The sequence below is a fragment of the Mangifera indica genome, chromosome 8 (assembly GCF_011075055.1).
Source record: "Mangifera indica cultivar Alphonso chromosome 8, CATAS_Mindica_2.1, whole genome shotgun sequence".
Classification (NCBI taxonomy): Eukaryota; Viridiplantae; Streptophyta; class Magnoliopsida; order Sapindales; family Anacardiaceae; genus Mangifera; species Mangifera indica.
In genome coordinates this window covers 2009182-2032550 of record NC_058144.1, presented here as the reverse complement: position 1 = coordinate 2032550, position 23369 = coordinate 2009182, and the positions used below count along the sequence as shown (strand labels likewise).

At 32.1% G+C, this 23369-nt stretch overlaps 2 protein-coding genes, 1 long non-coding RNA gene and 1 other non-coding gene across 5 annotated transcripts; 2 read left to right on the top strand and 2 right to left on the bottom strand.

Annotated features, from left to right (window-relative positions):
• Positions 1–9343: 9343 nt before the first annotated feature.
• Positions 9344–11979, top strand: LOC123223885 (transcription factor MTB1-like). 2 transcript variants are annotated; one of them, XM_044647349.1, is made up of 2 exons: positions 9344–9607; positions 10013–11979. In XM_044647349.1, the coding sequence occupies exon 2, from the start codon at positions 10233–10235 to the stop codon at positions 11709–11711; it is 1479 nt and encodes a 492-aa protein (XP_044503284.1). In that variant the 5' UTR covers positions 9344–9607; positions 10013–10232; the 3' UTR covers positions 11712–11979. The 2 variants fall into 2 exon arrangements, with proteins under 2 accessions (XP_044503284.1, XP_044503283.1); XM_044647348.1 differs by having other exon boundaries at positions 9344–11979.
• A 1566-nt stretch (positions 11980–13545) lies between these two features.
• On the bottom strand, positions 13546–15322 carry LOC123224267. The gene is made up of 2 exons (XR_006503916.1): positions 15042–15322; positions 13546–14216 (listed from the first exon to the last, which is right to left on the bottom strand). It is a non-coding gene; the product is annotated as an uncharacterized LOC123224267 (long non-coding RNA).
• Positions 15323–17627: 2305 nt separating this feature from the next.
• Positions 17628–17699, bottom strand: TRNAQ-CUG. Its single transcript has one exon. It is a non-coding gene; the product is annotated as a tRNA-Gln (tRNA).
• A 402-nt stretch (positions 17700–18101) lies between these two features.
• On the top strand, positions 18102–19950 carry LOC123222697 (cytochrome P450 703A2). Its single transcript, XM_044645603.1, has 2 exons — positions 18102–19211; positions 19273–19950. The coding sequence occupies exons 1-2, from the start codon at positions 18288–18290 to the stop codon at positions 19909–19911; spliced, it is 1563 nt and encodes a 520-aa protein (XP_044501538.1). The 5' UTR covers positions 18102–18287; the 3' UTR covers positions 19912–19950.
• Positions 19951–23369: the final 3419 nt, after the last annotated feature.

The following is a 23369-nucleotide window of genomic DNA, read 5'->3' as shown; positions in this document are numbered from 1 at the left end:
AAAATTAACGGAAGTCTAACCCTTGAAAGTTTAATAACAATTTCCCTCAATTCAAGTAAAAAATAACATTTTTCCTCTTAGGGTCAATTTTTTAGAGTTAGTTTTCCGACACTATTTCTTCCTCTCCGACAAGTGATATTTCTTCCTCTTCGGCGTTCCTAATTATCCTGGACTCATTGACAAAGATGAGTCGTCTTCGTCGACGACTGTGCCTAGGACAACCGTTGGAAGGAGGTCGCATCAGAGGAAGAAGTGTCACCTGGAGGTCACCAGAGAGAAAGAAATGACACTGAAAAACTAACTCCGAAAAATTGAAAGTAAAACTTGAGTCGTTTATAATAATACAGACAAAACAATTTTATCCTTAAAACCGTTAATTTTAATAGGTCATAAGTTAAATGAGATTTTCAAAGCCTTGAATACCTTGGATAAAAATAGTCATTTGAAATTTTCAAACTCTGTGTTTTGGTGTAATTATAAATTAAAAATAAAATAATATTTAATATATATTATTTAAATATTTAATTAAATACTTAAAATTATATATATATATATATATATAACATTTATGTTAAATCAATGTATTTAAAAACTTGCAAATATTAATAATAATGTGTTGTCTATATATATTTTTTTTCCGAAGCAATAATAATGTGCTGTCTTCGTTTAAGCATCAACGACTGAAAACAATCCTTAACTGTAGCTTTAGATGGCCCAAAAGAGGCCCAAGTACTAAAAGACTGGAGGGGAATAATAAAGCAAGAATTGTTGATTTATTATCTAAGGCAGATAGCTAAATCGCGTATTAAAATCTTAACTTTTTATATCATAGATTAAATATTATATTATATTAATTTAAAATAACAAAATAATCTAATTAACACATTAATATTTTAAAAAATATCACAAACACTTTTAAAAATTTAAATTTTTTTTTTATATACATCTTATTATATCATAATTTTTTTTAAAAAATATATCAATATGTATTATAAGATACATATTATATCATATGATATATTTATTGTATCATATTAATTTGATAGATGTTATGATATAAATTAGTGGGATGAAAACAAAGAAAGGTGATAGAGTTACCCTTTGTCATCTCAACTTTATATGTATGCATGTGTCATGTGATTTAAAGACTCTTAACTCTCCATGGATCCTAAGATGCTTTTTATCGTAAGATCAAAGAAACTTGCACATAACCTTTCAGTAAATTAAACTATAAAATTTGTAATCGAATAATCGTGGTTCATGAATTTATTTTTAAAATACAAACATAAACAAACTCTCATGTCTTTGACCAATCAGCAGCAGAAGCTTTAAAAAGGAAGCAAACATCTCAAGGTGAGAGCGATACATCAACAAAAGATCAAAGTGGTTGTTCGTTGAGACATCCCGAACTTCCTCCTAACACTCACCCAATTAATCTTATAAACAAAAGCTTGGACAGCAGCCATTGGAAGACAAAAGAACTTAAATGACCTATTTATTAATTTCTAATCACCTGGGATTAAGATATATAGTTTGTCGCAACAGAAAGTACAACTCCACATGGTCTGTCAAATATATTATATAAAACACAATTCAATTCAGATCGAATTCGCTCAATGACAAATTGACAACAATAAGGCCAGAAGTTACAATGGAAAAAATATTACACTTTTTACTTTCATTATTTTGCAATATCATATGTGTTGAAGAGTCACACGGCAAATAAAAATGGTATAAGTGTGATAAATTGAATATTAATACAAACTAATTAATTTTATGTAATATAAGTTTCAATCTTTATACTTATAAATCTAATATATTTTTACGATATAAATTTTGCCCGGCTTACAAATTTAGTTGTCTTTCACAATCCAGGATAGAAACATTAGGTTTTTTTGCTTTCAAATTAAGACAGATTAAGTAGAGAATATTTAAGTTAAATTACTTGTTATTTCCGTTAACATGTGGGTTATATGTAATTAACATTGAATAATGTGATTAATGAGAAATTTGACGAGGAGATTAGTAATAAAAAAAAAAAAGGCCCAAATTTGACGAGGAGAAATTTGAAACAATAAATTCACATACTTTAAGTTTGAAACTCTAATTTTTTTTTGTATATCACGTATTTTTTTTTTTTTTTGTTGGTTTTAATATAAATTACTGTTTTATTTTTTATTTTTGTAAATATAATGACAAAAAATTGTCACCATTTAATACAAAATACAACTATTAATATGTCTTTAATTGTATTAAAATTGTAAAAATATCCCTATCAAAAATAAAAATATAAAATACCAATTTATCCTCAAATAATTATAATTATAATTTATTAATTTTCTCTTAAAAGATTTTTTTGACTCTTTCTCCTCTTATTATCCAAAGTTTTTAATTTTAATTCTCAATTTTCATTTTTCTATTTTCAACACTCATTGACTATTTTCACCACCAATCATTGGCTATTTTTTCTTCTTTTGGATCTTCACCACAAATTGACAATCATTTTATCTTTTTTCTCGTCATCTTAATCAATAATATCATTATTGATTATTATTTTTCTTTAGTTATTTTTACTATTAATCATTCCTCTTCTCTCGTTATCTTTACTCCACGCTTCTATTTTTTTAGTTTTTAGGAAAATTTTTTAATTTATATTTACTTAAATTGAAAATGAATTAACGGACAAATAAAAGAAAGAGATAAATAATACTTATTAAAAAAGGAAATAAGTGAAAAAAAAGAAAAATATAAATTAATATTTACTAAAAATAAATGAGTTAAAGAAAAACAGAGAAAACATTATAATAAAAAATGAATAGAAAAAAGAAGTAAAGAGAGAAAGTAATATTTATTAAAATTAAATAAGTTTAATAGTAAAAAGGAGAGATAGTAACTAGAAAATGATAAAAATAAATAGGAATAAATGTGAAAATATTTTTAAAAAATTAAGCGTTTTAAATATTTTTTAAATTATTAATTTTCAATCTCTATTAAAATAATGTTTTAGTCCTTTTAACTTGTAGAAAAAAATTTGCCCTCCCACAAAACGTTGGGTGAGAAACGACCGTTTGACCCACCCAAAAAAATGGTTAGCCTCTAATTGACTTGACTGTTCAATTGTCGTAGTCAAAAGAATCCAATAGTCGTGACTCGTGACGGTGGCAGGCAAAGCAAACCATGTTGGACTATTGGGAACCACGCCCAAAATGTTTAGATTCACAATCATGCCGCTGGTGTGAAATCTGCACCCAATCCAACTGCACCACGTGAACTTTGTGTTTTCTTCACGGCCAAAATACGATTCTCACCCAAGTTTTTAGTCTATTTTAAAGTTTTCGTAACAAATTTTAAAAACTCAAATATTTATTTATTGTCTAATTTTTATTAATTTTTTCAGTTAATTATAAAAATAAATTATTATTTTATAATTAATATTAAAATAAATAAAATTATATCTTATTTTACTTTTTTAATTAAAAAATTAATAATTTTTTTCAATCAAAAATTTAAAAAGTTATAATTTTCTTTTAAGGTTTGATTTTTTTTTGGTTTTGATGACTACTCCATCTAGCCTTCTCACCGCCTCCATCTTTGATGGTTTTTTGACATAAAAACCATCAAAAAGTCAATGAAAATAGTTGATGAGGTTATACAGATTTGTGTAACATTTGATTGATGCACATATGACTAGACATTACATATTTAAGTCAGTTTTTTAATAGCTTCCTAAGGGATAGAGGTGATGGGAAAATCGATTGACAATTTTTCTGAAGTAGTCACTTGAACAAAAAAAAAAATCAAACCTTTAGGGGAAATTGTAATTTTTTAAATTTTTAGATTAAAAAAATTTCTAAAAAAATTAAATGAAGTATAATTTTATTTATTTTAATATTAATTATAAAATAATAATTTTATCTTTATAATTAACTAAAATTTTTTAAAAATTAAATAAATAAATATTTAAGTTTTTAAAATTTTATTTATAATACTTTAACTAGACTAAAATACCCTTCATATTTCACAAATATCTTAATTTTTTAGAAAATTATCGATTCATTTGGACCTTCAAAAATGTCTTTTCCTGAGCCGACGCTTCTAGACTTTTAGACTTTCAAGGCTTTGCTACTAAGCTAAATGGGCGGTCTTTTTGCTTGTGAATGACAGCATGTTACTATAAATTAAAATGTCATTGTACACTACATAGATTATGTTCGTAACTCAATATAAATAACAATATTTATCCGGATCGAGAAAGGGCAAAGAACAAGCAAACGAAAATCTGCCATGTCACTATGACAGTGAGAATTACGCGGAAATATCAACGAGTCGGCACACGCCAAACACGTTGCACCTAATTTAACACAGTCTGATTTTAATCGCATATCACGTTCTTCTCACACATACGACACAACTCCCCCTCGGTTTACGTTTAAATCACGTGCTCTTCACGACCTCTGAGCCATTTTTTTGTCCAGTCCTTGTTTTGTCAATTATCAGCCTCTCCTTTCGGCAAGTTTATCGGTTTGTTCGGTTTGATCGAGGATGGCGGAGATGGTGAAACGTGTCAACAGATCCCTCCACAAAGGTCGTGGCAATCACGTGATGTGATAAACGTGTTTGCAATTCAGAGGTGTGATTCAGCCGCCCGAGAACGCGTGTCGACCACTTCGTTATCGTGATGATTCTCATTGGAAAGTCTTTTTCACGCCAGCATTACAGCATGGAAATTTCAAATGTATTGGACGGTTGTCTCACGCGCCACCATGTGTTTGATTTGAAGATAAATTTCACAATCAAGACCCAATTGATTTAGTCAAAATATAGGGATGGAATAAATATCATATACTTAGTTATTCACATTATCATAGGAAAGGATTTTGTGTCGAGCGTAAAAATTATTCTGGTGGTTTATATTCTATTATTTATATTATATTATTTAATTTATTAATAATATAATATTATAATAATTTTTTTTATTATTATTAATATAATAGATAAAATAAATGGTAATTTGATTATTATTTTTATTTTGAATATTAAAAATTATCATTATAATTTTGATTTTATTATTATTATTATATTATTATTCATTAATTTTTAGATAAAATAATCTTATTTTTAATTAAAATATTTATTTTTTAATATTTTTAATAAAATTAATAATTAATAATATATATTTATTTTTAATAAATTTTATTATTTGTATTTATTAATTTTTTAAATAATTTATTTTTATAATAATTTTTTATTTTAATAATAATATTATCCGACCTAAATATCCCTGAAGATAATGTATAAATACGGATATAAATATTTTAATTTAAAATTATTTATGTTTCTACTTTAAATAGAAATATTTCACCAGTTATCTCTAACAAGATTGAAAGTAAAATACTAGAAACCAGCCCAAGTACGGTGTTGTAAACAGTGAAATTCTAATTGGATTTAACCATGCTTTTCTGACCTGGTTTATGTCTTCAATGTTGATAATATTTTATAACCACGTGCCAACGATTTTGCACGTTTGACGTAACAGACTTCACTTGTTTCCCAATTTCCCACGTGTAACATGTTTGTGTAAACTGTGCTCGGGCCTATCGTTTTCAAACTGACTAACACTCTCAGCCGTTCGTCTTTGTATATTGTTTTTCGATCACGAGGCATCCACACTTTATCACATAAAAATGAAAGAAGGATAAATTAGTATCACTGATCTCGTTAGAAGCTGTCCTGATTATGAGATCACCTGAGATTTTTATTGGCTTTGTCTCATTTTCAACTCTTGTTTTCCCTAGATTCTACTCAATTTGGGGCCACATTTCTACTTTGCATTTTTTATTAGGCCAAGAGAGTTTCCCACTTAAATTTTAATTCAATTTCGAAAACATCTCATAATATATTAAAAATTTAAATATTTATTTATGAGTTAAATTTTATTATAATTTTTTATTAGAGATAAATATAAAATTATTATTTCACCACTAGACCTTAAAAATTTATATTATTTTTTTCATTAATTTAGAAAATTAACAATTTTCTCTTATAATTAAACTTTAAAAAGTTGTATTTCCCTTTTAAGATTTAAAATTTGTAGGCAAACCACTGTCTCTCCAACCAACAGTCGTCGATCGTCTTTCTTCCTTCTTTTGATCTCATCCTCACCGAATAAAATGAATATTCATCTAGACAAATTGACGAAGATGAGAAATCATCTTCGCCGAGCACTGATGAGACGATTTCTCTGCTTAAAATTAGAATTGTTGTTCGATGCTTTTATGGTTTAAGGTTCCTCTTCCTACTGATCAATCAAATTGAAGACGAATCGACTATGTTTTCGATGATAACGATGTTCGCTCTTTGACCGACGATGAAGGTAGCAGAGAAAGAAGATGGGTGGGAAGAGGAAGTCAACTAGAGAAGGAACTTCGTCGCTAGAGCAGAAGAAAAAAAATCCTAAAGGGGAAATTTTGATTTTTCAAAACTTAACTTTTTGGGTAAATTTTTTGTTTTCCAAATCAAGGGGAAAATGATAAAAAAATTTAACGTTTAATGATAAAATAATGATTTTACCTTTACCTCCAATAGAAATTATTCTATAAGTAAGTGTTTGGATATTTTTAAATTTCATAAGTATGCTTTTGAAATTATACTAAAACTTGAATAAGAAATAGTCATTTTGCTTTATTATTATTATTCATTTAATGTTAACCTTCTCCTAGCCCACCTAACCTTAATATTATCAAATTTGATTTGTTTTCTAGTATTCTTTTTCAATAAAATTAACTATATTAATAATGAATACTAATTTGTGCATAATTATTATATAATTAGATAATTTTAAATTAAAAATAAAATATATATAATCAAATAGTAGCATATTATTACCAATTCACAAATTATTATTCATTATTCCCAACTCATCAATCAATCATCATCATCTACTTTGTTACGTAAAATATCTTATGATTAATAATTTATTTAATATATGAAATCTTTTCCCTCTTATTAGGACTCTACTACACTATTTACATTAACCATCTCAAATTCCCTTAATCTTATTTCTCTAAACCCTACAATCCCTTTGTTTTACTCACCACCACCATCTTTTAAAAAACCTCAAACTTTTCCTCCTCATTCTCTATCTTTTTGTTGCCTTCACTCATCAATGCTTCATTTCCTTTAACTTTGACCAGGGTCGCACATCTATCCCCCATTTTGCCTCCCTAATTTGCCTTGTCTTCTTGGTTTCTCTTTTAATATTCGTGTCCACTTCTCTCCTTCCCTTCTCCTCCGAATTTTTTCACTCTGGCAACCATTGTCTTTTCTTATCCAATGCCATATCTTCTCAACCACTAACTTTGCACAAACCTTCAATCTCCAAGCCAAATGCAATTGTTTCTAGATGGTTTTCCAACTTCTTGTCTTTGTTCTATTTGATTCTCACTTGCCAGCCTCGATTGTTCATCGGTGATGTGGCTTTAGTGGGAATTTATGCTTGCACATGTTGTGCAAATTGCAAATGGCATTAACAAAAGTGGATGGTTGGTAAAAAAATAATTTTTCAAATTTGAAGAATGAGAAATCATTATTTCATCAAAATTTGAATGAGAAAAATAATCATTATTACTATAATTTAAACTAGTCAATTAAAAGAAAAACAAAAAATAATCATTATTTAAATGACAAATATGTATCTAAGGTAGGTAAAAAATCTAACTAGTCATCTAAGTTTTAATTTGTTAAGGTATATTTATATATTTTTTGTTAAAATTAAGAGGTAAATTTGTCATTTTATCAATAATATTAAAATAATTAAAATTATATCTTATTTTTTATTCTAATTTAGAATACTAATATTTTTTCCCCTTAAATTAATTTTAAAAAATCTATTTTTTCCCTCTAAAATCCAACCACAGTCAACCAATGGTGGAGGAGTCGACTACCAAGTATGATAACCATCATCTAGATCTGAACAACAGTTTATTGTCCAAACTGGACGACAAACGTCATTCTCATTGGACAATGCTCCATCGTTCAAATCTAGATGATGAGGGTCATCCAGAGAATAGAAGATACTTTGTCGTCTAGTGAAAGACGACGAGCGTCATCTAAATCTAGGCAACGCTCGTCATTTAACCTCTAACCAAGTCAATTGTCAATGGTCAGAGGGAGGATTGAAGAAAAAATAAGGGATTTCGAGAAAAAAAATCACTTTTCAAAGTTTAAGTATAAGGGTTAAATGTTAATTTTTAAAACTTAAGAAAAAAATGAGATAAAATTATATATTTTTTAGTAGTATTATTAAAAAATATTTAACCCATATATTTAATGACAATTTAAGAATGAGTAGGTGTTTGAGTTTTTCGTCTGTTATAAATATAATTTTTAGATTGAGATAAAACTTGAGTGAAAAATAGTCCTTTGCCCTAAATAATAATAGGCCACTATCTCCCACTTAAATTTTAGCATATTCTCAACAATATATTTGTAGTGTTTCAAAAATTCAAACATTTATCTACGGGATAATTTTTATTAAAATTTTCTATGAGAAATAAGAGTAAAATCATTATTTTACTCATAAATCATAAAAATTTATATTATTTTTCTCTTTAATTTAAAAAATTAACAATTTCCCTCTATGATTAAACTTTAAAAAACATTTTCTCTCATAAGGTTTTTTCTTCTATCTCTGGTGACCAAATATTGTTCTTGTCATTAACTGGTCTTCCTACCATCTTCTTCTTCCATTGTCAATGTTTTCATCGAACCAATTTCATTAGATGAAGATAAGTCGTCTTTGTCTAACTAATGGATTGGCATCAAATGAATCTTCTGATATCAATCTGTCTGTCAAACAAAAATAGTTTGTCTCAATCTGATGAAATTGGTCTAATGAAAATGTCGATGTCAAAAAAAGAAGATGGTGGAAAGGTCGATCAACAATGAAAATGACATCTAGTTGATAAAGATGGAAAAAAAAAACCTTAAAAGAGAAACACAACTTTTTATAGTTTTATTATGAGAGAAAATTGTTTTCTAAATTAATAGAAAAAATAATATAAATTTTTAGGATTTAAGAGTTTAACAGTAAAATAATGATTTTATTTTTATATTTAATAAAAAAATTTTAATAAAAATTAGTTTATAAATAAATTTTTAAATTTTTGAAATATTACAGATATATTTGTGTGGATACACCATAACTTAGACTAGAAATAGAAAACAAGCAAAAAACTTTGTCTTGCCGACTACCCCTCAACCTCCAACCATTATTAACCCAACACACTAACCATGGTTACTCTTTAACCTTAACGTCTACTTAACTAAGGTCCGCTTATGCAGTTCCTACACTGTTAGGATTTAGAGAACACATACAACGGACTCCCATTTCTCTCTTTAGCTTCACCTTCTCAGCTTCTTCTCTCTTTCATTTGTTACACACAAAATAGAAAATTGAAAGGATTTTTGTTTCTTTGTTCCTTTGTTTTGTGGGAAATTTTATTCCCTAATTAAAGTTGTTACTTTCTCCTGAAAATTTTACAGCTCTCGAGACTCTCACTCCGCTGCCTTACTTCAAATGATAACAAATTCTTTCGTTTAACCACCGGTGTGTATGAATTTTTTTTTTTTGGATTAATCCTAGCTTATTTTTTTTTTATGGGTTTTCTTTATTACTTAAGCTTTTGAGCTTGTGAGATCTGAAATCGTAAGCGCATGCTCTCATGTAATTGAGCCATATGGGTTTTCTGAAATTTTCGAGTGCATTTAGTTCAAGTTTATATTAGATTTTTTTTTCTTTCGGGTTTTAGATAATCGACTTGATCTGGATACTTAAACTTTTAAAAAATTGAATTTTTAGGAGTTTAGATATGAAATTTGAGTTTAATATGGGCGGCCGTTTGTGGAATGATGAAGACAAGGCCATGATAGCTGCCGTTCTTGGCACAAAAGCTTTAGATTATTTAATATCAAGCTCTATTTCAAATGAGAATCTCTTAATGGCCATTGGCAGTGATGAGAATCTACAAAACAAGCTGTCTGATCTCGTGGACCAACCGAACGCATCAAATTTTAGCTGGAACTACGCCATATTTTGGCAAATTTCGCGGTCCAAGTCTGGTGATTGGGTTTTGGGGTGGGGTGATGGATCTTGTAGAGAGCCAAAAGAAGGCGAAGAATCTGAAGTTACACGTCTTCTTTATATTAGGCTTGAAGATGAGACTCAACAGAGGATGAGAAAAAGGGTTTTGCAAAAGCTGCACACCTCGTTTGGTGGATTGGATGAGGATAATTATTTATTAGGATTGGACAGGGTTACTGATACAGAGATGTTCTTTCTAGCATCTATGTATTTCTCTTTTCCTCGTGGAGAAGGTGGCCCAGGCAAGTGTTTTGCGTCTGGAAAGCATGTCTGGTTGTTGGATGCTATGAAATTGGGTTCTGATTACTGTGTTAGGTCATTTCTTGCAAGGTCTGCTGGAATTCAGACCATTGTTTTGGTTTCAACTGATGTCGGGGTTGTTGAATTGGGGTCTGTTAGATCTGTACCTGAAAGTCTGGAATTGGTGCAGTCAATAAGGGCCACGTTCTCTGCCAATTCTTCTATGATAAGGGTTAAGCCAATAGCTGCATTGCTACCCGTTACTAGTGAGAAGAAAGATGAGAGTGAAGGGTTTTCGAATTTGGGGATTTTGGAGAGAGTGGAGGGAGTTCAAAAAATTTTTGGCCAAGATTTGACCACCACAAGCCACGTGCCTGCCCATTTTAGCAGAGAGAAACTTGCTGTTAGAAAGATGGAAGAGAGACCATCATGGGAAGCTTATGCCAATGGAAATAGGAATGCCTTTTCGAGTGCTCAGAATGGTGTTCATGGTTTCAGCTGGGGAAATGTTCAAGGTGTGAAACAAGGGAGCCCAACTGAAATTTATGGCTCTCACACTACAGCTAATAATTTGCAGGAGCTTGTGAATAATGGTGTTAGGGAAGATTTTCGAGTTAATCACTACCCATCTCAAAAGCCTGTGCCAGTGCAAATTGATTTTTCAGGGGCTACTTCTAGGCCTGCTGTGATTGGTAGACCACAAAGTGGGGAATCTGAGCATTCAGATGTTGAAGCCTCTTGTAAGGATGAGCGGCCTTGTGTAGCCGAAGACAGAAGGCCTCGGAAGAGGGGCAGAAAGCCTGCAAATGGAAGAGAAGAACCACTCAATCACGTGGAGGCGGAGAGGCAACGGCGTGAGAAGCTGAACCAGCGGTTCTATGCATTACGAGCTGTAGTACCTAACATATCCAAGATGGATAAAGCTTCCTTGTTGGGTGATGCCATTGCTTATATTAATGAGCTACAGGAAAAGTTAAAAGTCATGGAAGCAGAGAGGGGTAGCACTTCCAGAGATTTGTCTGCTTTGGAATCTAACCCAAACGCAGAAAGTCTGCAGCAAGCTCCCGACATTGATATTCAGGTTGCTCATGATGAGGTTATTGTGAGAGTAAGCTGTCCTTTGGATTCACACCCTGTTTCGAGAGTCATCCAAGCGTTTAAAGAGGCACAGATCACAATTGTTGAGTCAAAACTTGCTACTGCAAATGATACTGTGTTTCACACATTTGTAATCAAATCTCAAGGATCCGAGCAGCTGACGAAAGAGAAGTTGATTGCTGCATTTTCCTGTGAATCCAACTCTTTACAGCCATTATCATCAGTTGGGTAGCAGTGGTAGCTCAAGAATGGCATTTAACTTTGTCTATAAGCGTAAAATGTAGAGAAGAACTGATATGGAGCTTCTTCCCCGGTTTTGGTATACAGCAAAGGATCCTGGAAAGAACAGCAGGGCTAGCTAGAAGTAGAAAATAACTACTTATTGACCGAGTAGGGTAGCAAATTTTATGTGATTGTTTATAATATACATGTTTTCTGTTATAAGCAAATATTTTTTCAAGATGAATTAAAATTTTAAGTTTAACCAGTTATTATATTCATCATTGTTGGTTATTAAGGAACTGATTATTTTTTATGCATATTGCTTATATTTTTTGTCCTCTGCCAATTTATGCGCTTCACTGAAATCCTTTGGGCGAGGACTAAAGAAAGAATAGATTAAATGTTCCAAATATTTGCCATGGCCTTTCCTCCTCCTCCCTTTCTTGTTCCCTGAGTGTTTGGCTTCTTGCTTCATGTGGTGATTGGTTTTTAACTAAAGAGCAAGTGCCTGGTGGCTTCAACCCATTTAGTCATAAAAAATTCCTGATGAGAATCGGCTTTTTAAGAAAACTTGTATTTAGTTTCAGATTTGACCCATAAATGGGAAGAATATTTGCAAATGTGCATAGCTTGATGAGTAGCAGAGATATCCAAAGAAAAGCATGTGACTTAAGATGGCTGGTGGAAGCCTAGTGGTTATTACTGTTCATTTTCTTTTTATCGAATGTAAACTCCCATAATGCTTTCTTTGGTTGTTGCTTTATGTCAGCATCAGACAGTAAACTTAGGAAGGCGCAATTTTCTCAGAAACTAAACGTTGCACCATTACCACAATATGCTTCTTTTTTTTTCCCATTGGAAAGAAAGCATGGAGTTTCTTTGTTTGCTTTAGATTTTAAATAGTTTGTTTGTTGGGTTGATATGATCTTCTGTGTTTTATGGCAAACCAACAACTAAAAAATTTTAATATTCTCAAATCAGTTTCTTTTTCTTTGTGTGTTTTAATAACCAAAGGAAGCTCCTTTAGATGCACATGGAAAAGTGGACAGCGGAGAACCAATTTTTGTTCTCAAAATCTAAGCCATCCCTTTAAGATTCCTCCTTTCTACAAAGAGGGTTTGAGGTATCTATCTCCATTCCTGCAGAAAAAGAAACTGAAATAAAAAAGGCAATTTAAAACAAAAATGAGTCCATAATTGCTTGCTTAATCAATCAATAATTTGCATAAACTAATAGAACAAAGACAAAACCTTTGGGGACCAAGTTTTGTACCCGTGAAGATGTTCAGCCAATGAATTGTCATTGATCTATGCCATGTGACCCTTTTGAAATCTCGACACAAGTTTGAATAAAATGAGCTAAACTGTGCATGCTTTTTGTCGATAAGATAAAAATTCAACATCAAGGCTTTACTTTCGTTCAAGTATTTGGGCTGGATTTGGTTAAAATTCAACATTATCTTCGTCCCAAAACGTGCGAGCTCAACTGCTTCATGTCCATGTTCACCGTTTCTACCAGCATGAAAAATGAATCAATGCTGAAACTTATGCCTGAATTATGTGTCAATCAAAGTCCATTATGCTTTTAATGCATGCCAACCTTTTCTTCATTATTTATTTGTTATTTTTTTGTGGGTATATTTTTTCACTTATCTTACTAAAACTTCCTTGAAGAGGTGCTAATAGACCCACATAGCGTGGCAAATGTGAATGTGAGACACTACACAGCCAAAGCATGCCATGTGAAAGTCAAATTTGGAGCTTTCAACTTTCAGTAAAATCGTATCTACCACAAAAGGTTAGTATAAATTTGTGGACCCATTTTCCATTTTGAGGCCATCTCGATGAATAAGATCAAATGAGAACATTCGAAATTTCTCAATTGAGGATGCTTCTGATTTGGCATTTGACTGGACTGGTGCACCCAACTGATATTTGGGTAACATATGAAGTCTTCCTTGTAGACTTGGGGAGCAGTTGTGCTGTCCAAGTTACAAATAAATAATTAAAAAACTAGAGAAATTTTGTTATCAGCTATAAAAATTCTGTGTTCTCCCAGAGTTGAAACATTATAAAACAGATTGTACCCACTAAAATTCAAAAGTCAGCCTGCTTCACCAAAATGGTTAAAACTTCAACTTGGAGTTAATCAGCTACTCGCCAAGTCCACGCTATTCATAATCATGTTAACATCCTATTTTCAGCAGCAGGTGTAGTTGAATTGTTCCCATTCTGTCTCTCATTGACTTCCCTGTCAAATTTCCTACTACGGCATCTGCACCTTCATCCCAGAATTATAGCACACTATGGTTTTACCATCCATCTCTTCATTTCTTTTATCAATTTCTGTTCAGCGGTCCTGCTTTTAGCACTTTCTTCACAATGTGTGCAATTGCAGTAACACGAGGGCGAGAGTCAGTGGGGACTGGGGACATAAGCAATTTGTAATTGCTTTAAGAAAAATTCCATCCGTGGCACCCAGCAGAGGTAATCCTTCCCATTGAAACTGTTGGGCTCTGCAAGAAAAAGTTCAACAGGTGAAGTCACTGAATTTGGCACATTTTCATTTTGCTCACGTTAGAATTCAAATCTACAGTATTTTTATTACATTGGTTCAGGTCAGTCAATCATTTGGTTAACTGCTTTATGGCCAAGAGATGATTACCATATAAAGACTAAGAAATAAAACATGCCCTCACTCGAGTACTAATTAGAGCATCGTTGGATTTAATGAGATCATATTCACATTTTAAAGACGAGAAAAGAAACCAGAACCAAATCAATAAGTTAAAAATTCAAAGTCAAGAACCTAAAGATACCAAGTCAATAAGCTGTGATTATATCTTTATCACAGCTTCTTCTATTGCAGGGACACTTTTACTGAAGCCTACCCATTGCTCATTTGCTAAACTAATTCCTACAAAAAGCAAAAGTAACAAAAGCTTTCAGTGTCAACACATCTGTTGCTGATCAAAACAGTTCGATTCCGCAGAAACAGCCTAATAAATCAAACACTAAAGACAGAATAGATCATTTTAGGCATTAGCTGCACTACTATAGCAACATGAGGATTATCGCAGCAGGTAATAAGAACTAAATGAGATTGTTAAGAAGACAAATAACGAACATAATAACAGAAAGATATTATTTGTAATCATCAACAAGAATCACAAGGAAACAAGAGAACTTTTCATCTTTCTAATAGTATTAAATAATTGATACAAAATCTTTAGCCCCTAAATTATTGAATCACCACCCTCCTCTTTTTTGAAAGCTAAATCAAAATGAAGGGCATTTCGTAAATGCAAATGCAGAAATAAAAATCGTTTTTTTAAGTTTACCTGACACATAACACGAACTCCGTTCTCATTAATTTGTTTCTCCAGTTGGATTTGGTGGCATTTCGTTTCTTCTTGAATTTGAATCCGTCTCCCTAGCATCGCCAGCGTCTTCGATGGTTGACAGCAAAAAAGACACCAACACACTTTTGATGAACTTCTTGTTATTAGCATTAGAGAGATCAATACCCAATCGCTCAGAGGTCGTCATCCGGACCTTGATATCAGTCGTCTTCTCCATCCGCATGCTAAAGTATTTCCTTCACAGTTTCTTCACGCGTAGTGAGAAGAGTTATGGGTGATTTCGCGATTTTTCAAACTATGCGGGTACACGGTATCGTGTGGTGGGGGCGAAAGTGTGAGATTTCAGTACGCGGGGAGGTTTCCAATATCTGACACGCAAGGCTGCGTGATGGGGGTTTTGGTAATTTTATAAAACGCGTGGTGGTGAGGTTTTTTTGAAGATTTTCCATTTTAGTGAGGAAATTGAAAATTTTTTTATTTAAAGGTTTAGGTATTTTAGGTTTTAAATTTTTTTCGTTCGTTTTTTCTAATAAAACATATATCATAAAAATTAATTTATTTTATTAATTTATTTTTTTACAGAAAATATAAAAAAGACATAAATTTAAGTTAAACAAAATTATAAATTCAAGTGATGAATATAAATTGAACCAAATCACAAATTAAAATTATTTATTTGAGTTAAAATTCAAACCGAGTTCAATCGAATATTTTCTAACTTTAATTCAGTTTAATTTAAAAAATGGATTGAGTCATTCAACTCAAATTCACTTTAAAGCCGAATTAAATAAATTTGAGTTAAATTAATTTTTGAGATTGAACCAATTTGATTTGAGTTTTACCTAATTAACACCATTAATATGATAAATTATCAATTTAACCCCTATATAGTTAAATATCCAAAACACCACCAACAGGGTAAAACGTCCATTTAGCTTGTGCATGGTTAAATATTAAATAACACTGAAAGTCTATTTCCCACCCAATCACAATGATTGACAATACCAGCCCTTGAACCCTAAACCTTGAGGGAAAAGCACTATTTCCTACCCAAATTTTAGCCTAATCTCAAAGTCACATCCACGGGAGATGAAAAACCTAAACTCCTACTTATGGCCAAATTTTTGTTAATTTTTTCTGTTGAAAGAAGGGGTAAAATAGTTATTTTACTGTTTATATTAAAAGTTATAAAGTTTATTAAATTTTCTACTGTAGGTTTTAGAAACTAACATTTCACCTTTACTTAAGTTTTTAAACTTTGAAAAGTAACATTTTCACCCCTAAACCTAGGGTTTTCATATTCTTCAAAACTCATTTTCCCCTCATAACTTTCAAAAATAGTAGTTTCACTCTCACTCTTCAACTTTATCTTCCAGTGTCGTCTCCAACCTCCTCCTTCTCCTGGTGTGATGACTGTGGTGCGATGAAAAGATCTCCAGCACCGTGCGACGAAGAGATCTCCAGCACCGTGCGACGAGAGATCTCTCTTCGTGGCATAATCTAGATGCTGAAGGATGACATTTTGTCGTCCTTTGTAGCTCGTCGCATCTTCCAGACTTGACGACGAAACGTCGTCTTTCATTTATTCTTTCAGATATGGATGATGTTTCATCATCTAAATATAGGCAACGAATATTCTTCTTTTATCGTCCTTTGTAGTCGGAGAAGGGAGATTTGTGAAAAGCGTCGACCGTCGGTGGTGGCTGGAGAAGAAAACAAACCCTAAAGATGAAATCTAAACTTTTCAAACTTTGAAAATAGGTTGAGTGTTACTTTTTAAAATCTGGAGGGGGAAATGATAAAAATTTTGAAGTTTTAAAGTTGATAAGTAAAATGATGATTTTACCCTTGTCTTTAATTGACTTTAATTGAAAATTTGGATAGGAGTTTGAATTTTTCATCTCCTGTGGGTGTGACTTTGAAATTGGATTAAAATTTGGGTGGGACATAGTCCTTTTCCCAAACCCTGAAGATGCGTCTGGTAGCAGAACACCGACAGACTTTCCAGTCATGTTTTTCGTTGTCTTATCCTTTTAGGCGGGATGTTCTTTGGTTGTTCTCAAACCTTTTTATGGGTTCTATGCTTTTTGTTAATATAAAAATTACTTATCAAAAAAAAAAAAAAACAGAGTATTATATAATATATATTTAATCTTTACATGGTCAAATATCTGTTAACCCCTCAATATTGACAAATATCAAATACTTTTTTGAATGAGCCAAATTGTGTAACTCAAAGTTTGAATTTGAATTAAATAAATTTAAGATAAGTTGATTGATTAGAATCTAACTTTAAAAAATTTAATACAAAATTTAATAAAATATCAATTTACTCAAAAAGATAAAATATTTATTAAATGACCCAAAATATAATAATACTTTATTAGAAAAACTCAATACAAAATTTGGAAAATATTAATTTATATAAATAACTAAAAACGATAAAAATTTTGATAAATATCAAGATAAAATATTTATTAAATGACCCAAAATGTTATAATATCTGTATTAGGAAGCGACTAATGCCCATAATAAACTGAAAAGCTGACAATTAAACGAGGAGAAAGGTTCCACCGAGATTTGAACTCGGGTTACTGGATTCAGAGTCCAATGTCCTAACCACTAGACCATGGAACCAGTTGTTATTCTGTCAAGTGAAAATTTTATTAATAACGTTTGAAAATATAACCTGGTCTGAAAATGAAATATCTAATTGGGAGATGAAATTAACTTCAACCACCTTTGGTAACTCTTTTGAAAAAATAAAGCAAGTTGAAATTTTATTTATATGACAATATTCAGATTTGATTTGATACCTAAAAAATAACACATCGCCCCCGTTTCCTCGACCAATTAGGGAGATCATGCACTTTTGTGCTCTTCATTCAACATGATCAGTTGAACTAACAAAAATTACTTTTCTTTTAGGCACAAGACAAGTAAAGAACCAATATTCACCGTCCGCATGATTCACCAACCAATTAATAAAAAACAGAAGCACAAATATACACGTCATGTCAAGGCTGTGGATGCAAATGAACAATTATTTATTATTTCATGAATAAATTTCAAGAAGCTTCAATCTTGAATCTTTATAAGAGCACATAAGAACCATTCCCCCCAACATAACATGAAAGCTTTGAAGGATTCTAACTGGGATACCTTATGGGATTTCATGAATAACCATATCAAAATAGATAAATCTGTTAGCTCAAGAAGTCAGTCATGGACTTAGCTACATTTTCTTCAATCTTTCTCTTCGCTTCAACCGTCGCAATCGTCGTACAACGCTGCTTCAGCCGAAGGAGACTGCATAAGATCAAAAGGCTTCCTCCAGGCCCACCCCGATGGCCCATATTTGGCAACCTTCTTCAGTTGGGCCAATTGCCTCACCGAGATCTTGCTTCTTTCTGTGATAAATATGGACCATTGGTTTACATTCGCCTTGGTAGCATTGACGCCATCACTACCAATGACCCCGACGTCATACGCGAGATTCTCCTCCAGCAAGACGAAATATTTGCCTCCAGGCCACGGACACTTGCAGCTGTCCATCTAGCGTATGGCTGCGGTGATGTGGCTTTGGCCCCATTAGGCCCAAATTGGAAGAGAATGAGGAGAATTTGCATGGAGAACCTATTAACAACAAAGAGGCTTGAGTCGTTTGCGAAGCACAGAGCTGTTGAAGCCCAACATCTTGTTCAAGATGTTTTTGCCCGGGCTCAAACTGGGAAGGCTGTGAACTTGAGGGAAGTATTGGGTGCCTTCTCAATGAACAACGTGACGAGGATGTTGCTGGGAAAACAATACTTCGGAAGCGGATCAGCAGGCCCCGATGAAGCCATGGAGTTCATGCATATAACACACGAGTTGTTTAGGCTTTTGGGTTTGATATATTTGGGCGATTATTTACCAATTTGGAGATGGGTGGATCCGTATGGATGCGAGAAGAAAATGAGGGAAGTTGAGAAGCAAGTCGACGATTTTCACACCAAGATTATTGAAGAACACAGGAATGCAAGGAAGGAGAAGATAAATTTAGCTAAAAGTGAAGATGGTGAGATTGATTTCGTCGATATTTTACTGTCTTTGCCTGGTGAAAATGGGAAACAACACATGGAGGACGTGGAAATTAAAGCTTTAATTCAGGTTTCTTTCTATCTTTTTCTCTTCGCCATTATCTTTCAAAATCTAATATGGTGTTGTGTAGGACATGATAGCCGCTGCAACTGATACTTCAGCTGTGACCAACGAATGGGCAATGGCGGAAGTAATTAAGCACCCACGTGTCCTCCGTAAGATCCAGGAGGAGCTTGATTCTATTGTGGGTCGTGATCGAATGGTCAATGAAGCTGATCTGGCCCACCTCAACTACTTACGCTGTGTGGTACGCGAAACATTTCGCATGCATCCAGCTGGGCCTTTCCTCATCCCGCATGAATCTCTACGCGCCACAACAATCAACGGCTACTATATTCCAGCTAAGACACGTGTCTTCATCAACACTCATGGGCTGGGAAGGAACACCAAGATATGGACCGATATCGAAGAGTTTCGGCCCGAAAGACATTGGCTGGCTGATGGAAGCCGAGTGGAAATAAGCCATGGAGCTGATTTTAAAATACTTCCGTTTAGTGCTGGGAAGAGAAAGTGTCCTGGCGCGCCACTCGGTGTAACGTTAGTGCTAATGGCTTTGGCTCGACTCTTTCACTGTTTTGATTGGAGCCCGCCGGAGGGTTTAAAGCACGAAGATATTGATACCAACGAGGTGTACGGGATGACCATGCCAAAAGCCAAAGCGTTGATGGCTATTGCCAAGCCGCGCTTGGCAGGCCACAAGTACCGCTGATTGCTTCTTCTATAAATAAACTTCAGATATTAATACAAACTTCCAAACTACTTGGTTTAGCAGGGAAAATTAAATATCCACAAGTGATAACGAAGCTTCCCAAAGTCACTTTACTGGATCTAATTAGCATTTTAATTACTTTATGACATTGGCACCATAGGGGTCCACATTGAGAAATTTTCCTCTGGCATCTAAAAATGAGTTACTTTTTTCTTAATCAGATGATTACTTTAAAGCAATAATGTTAAATTCTTTTCTTCACTCTTCCTTCACCCCATTCGCGTAGACAAATTTAATGATGAGAACTCTTCATGTCGCCGTCTACTTTACTTCTTCTTCTCTTTGTGCCTTACTTTTATAATGCCAATACCCTATTGTGTCACATGCTTATTCTAATTCATTAGCTCTTTCGTTTCATGATTCCTCTTTTTGTTTTAAATTAATATTCTTTTCTTGCTTTTGAGAATGTCAACTAGCATTGTCTATTTAAATCAACCAAACAACTGGATGTCGTTTTAGTTACTCTCATTGTATTTGTAGTTGTACATTCACATTATATGCTTTATTTCATTGTCCTTTTAAGTACCAGTAATGTTACCTTCCCACTTCACCTCCATCATAATCTTTAATATTTTGCCGAGAATCGATTGACTGACTATTAAAGTTACCTAATAAGTGCGGTGGCCCAGAACGTGCTATATGAGATAAGCATAAGCCTGATGTGTAAGTTGGAAATATTAAATTCCAATTCATTTTGCACACATCAATTTACTCACCTAATTCACATTTATGGAATTCGAGCTTGAATTTTAATTTAGGCCAAAGGATTTATTCCCACACAAAGTTTATTCTTTTCTCTCACTCTTTCTTGTTTAAACGCTTATATGTTTATTTATAGACAGTTAAAGTTAACCAAAATTATTAATTATATCATTTTTTTCTCTAAATCTTAAAATTAATAATTTTTTTTAACTCAAGTTTTAAAAAAATAACATTTTCCCTTTAAGGTTTTCAATTTTTCAAACGATGAAGAGACTTCTCCAGTAATCTTTAAATAATATCTCTTCCTCTTCGATATGTCATTATTTTGATGATATATGACATCGTCATTAGAGAACAAAGACAAAATTTTTATCAAGAAAGAGTCTTTGTTGACATCTTTATTCTCTAATGATGACGTTATATAATGTTAAAAAGAGGATACGTTGAATAAAAAGAGATATCATATGGAGATTGTTGAAAAAAAATTTTTGTCATTAAAAAAATTGAATCTAAAAAATTGAAAATATTAAGAGAAAATTACTATTTTTAAAAACTTATATTAGAAAAAAATATTAATTTTTAAAGTTTACGAAAGGAATAATATAAATTTTTAGTTTTTTTTAATATTATTAATCTCATAAGTAAATATAGGAAATTTTGAAAGCGAAAGAAAAAAACAAAAAAAGGGGTAAATTTTGGATAGGAATTTATTACTTTTATAGGCTGGAGATAAGATGGAAAAGACGTTAATAGACAAGTTAGAACTATTCTCTAAACGATACACAAACCACCGCTTGTCCGAATGTTTGCTTGAGGCTCTGTAAAACTCTGATTAATATTAAATTAAATCTAACCTAATTATAAATGAAACCGTGATTTCAATATAATTTCTATATATATTACAATTTTAAATGATTCATAAATTATTTTTATTGTTAGTGAATAATAAAAAATTTAACAGAAGGAAGAAAAGGGCGGGGAGACAAGACTCAGTATGAAAGCTGAGCGTTCCAAGAAGCTCCTCCAGTGACGTGAAAAGCCTCAAAATTTCACATCCAAACACTTTGACCGATGACCCCATAAGGTCATTACCATGAAGACACAGTCAAAGCAACGATTTGAGTGAGCATGCCTGCATAAATATGATTGGATTGGGACTTATTGAAATATTTAGTTTCTATTTTATTGAGATTTTTCCTTTAAATATAAGAAAATCATGTTAAAAAAAATGTCGGCACTTTTTCTCAGCGTAGAGGAGAGTGTGGATGTAAATTGACGTGGTTCATCATGGAAAGATAAGTTGAAGAGATTACGCGTGAGGGCCACAAATCGTACAGCGATATTCGTTGACAAATATTGTTCATAGTCCCACTTGCTGTCATGATTCAAACAACTTGATGAGGACGTAGCACGCACGGACTTCTCATATTTCTTCACTGAAGACTTAGTCTCACTTTCTTCCACGAAGACTTCCAGCTCTAAGTTTTACTTATTGTACTGTTAGCTTGGAAGCCTATTTAAGGGCTGCAAGTTATTGAATACAGCGTGCTTCTCAATTACTTAATTATTTTATACCGTTTATTTTAGCAACATTGCTAGTCGTTTTTCTTCAGCTTTCCAAGATAGGTCGCAAATGCGCAGTCAAGGCATCGGGATGGTGTCATGGCTGTGAATCCGCAAGTGACCTTAATAAGTACAGAGGAAAGTGAAAAGTTTATTTTTTCTTGGAATAATATAAATGTCAAATGCCTATTTTTCACCTAAGGTACTATGTAAAACTAATTTTTTTACTTATTAATAATAAAAAATTTAAATATTTATTCATTTTTTAAATTTGATTATTACTATTAAGAGTATATTATTATTTAAAAACCTAAAAATTTATTATATTTTTCTTTCTCTCCAAATTTACAAATCTAATAAGCTTTTTCCACTCAAGATTTGAAAAATCAATATTTTTCTTTAGGGTTTTTTTTAACCACCATTGTCGATAGTCAGAGATCGTAATAACAATGACAACGTTCTCCCTTTCTTTTGACTTTTCTCTTACTTTTGCTCTATTTTTTATCATCACTGATTGAGAAAATCGGTTGACGAATATTGTTTTTCGTCTTTAGACAAAGACACAATTCATTGTCTTTGTCTGAGATGAAAATGCACTTCGTTGTTTTTGTCTGAGATAAAAAAGAATCATCATTTTTATTGAGAGACAAAGAAACACCTTCGCCCCAACTTTCTTTGGTCAAGATTGAAAAAAAATAAAACGGGATTAATAGAGAAGTTGAGAAAGAGAGAGAATACCGTTGACCCCATCTTTTTTGATGAGCAGTAACGTATTGAGAAAACTCTAAGAGAAAATATAAGTTTTTTAAATTTTAAATAAAAAAAATTATTAGTTTTTAAACTTAAAAATATAAATATAATAAATTTTTAATATTTTTAAATATTTTAATAAATAATAATTTTATTTATAATAATAATAAAATTTAATAAATAAATAAATATTTAAAATTTGGTTAATTAATAAATACAAAATTCGGTTTGCACCAGACTTGGGTGGGAAATAATCAATTGGCCTGATACAAAATGTCACTATTCTGATCAGGAGTATAGCCACGGCACCGCACTAAATATGAATTGGTGGGGAAGTGAGAAGGCTGAGTCAAGTCAGTGGGTTTCACCGTATTTGTTACTTT

Coding starts and splice junctions, on each gene's coding strand:
- LOC123223885 (XM_044647348.1), top strand. CDS start 9,870: ATGAAATTTGAGTTTAATATGGGCGGCCGTTTGTGGAATGATGAAGAC.
- LOC123222697 (XM_044645603.1), top strand. CDS start 18,288: ATGGACTTAGCTACATTTTCTTCAATCTTTCTCTTCGCTTCAACCGTC. Junction 19,212..19,272: donor AAATTAAAGCTTTAATTCAG/GTTTCTTTCTAT, acceptor GGTGTTGTGTAG/GACATGATAGCCGCTGCAAC.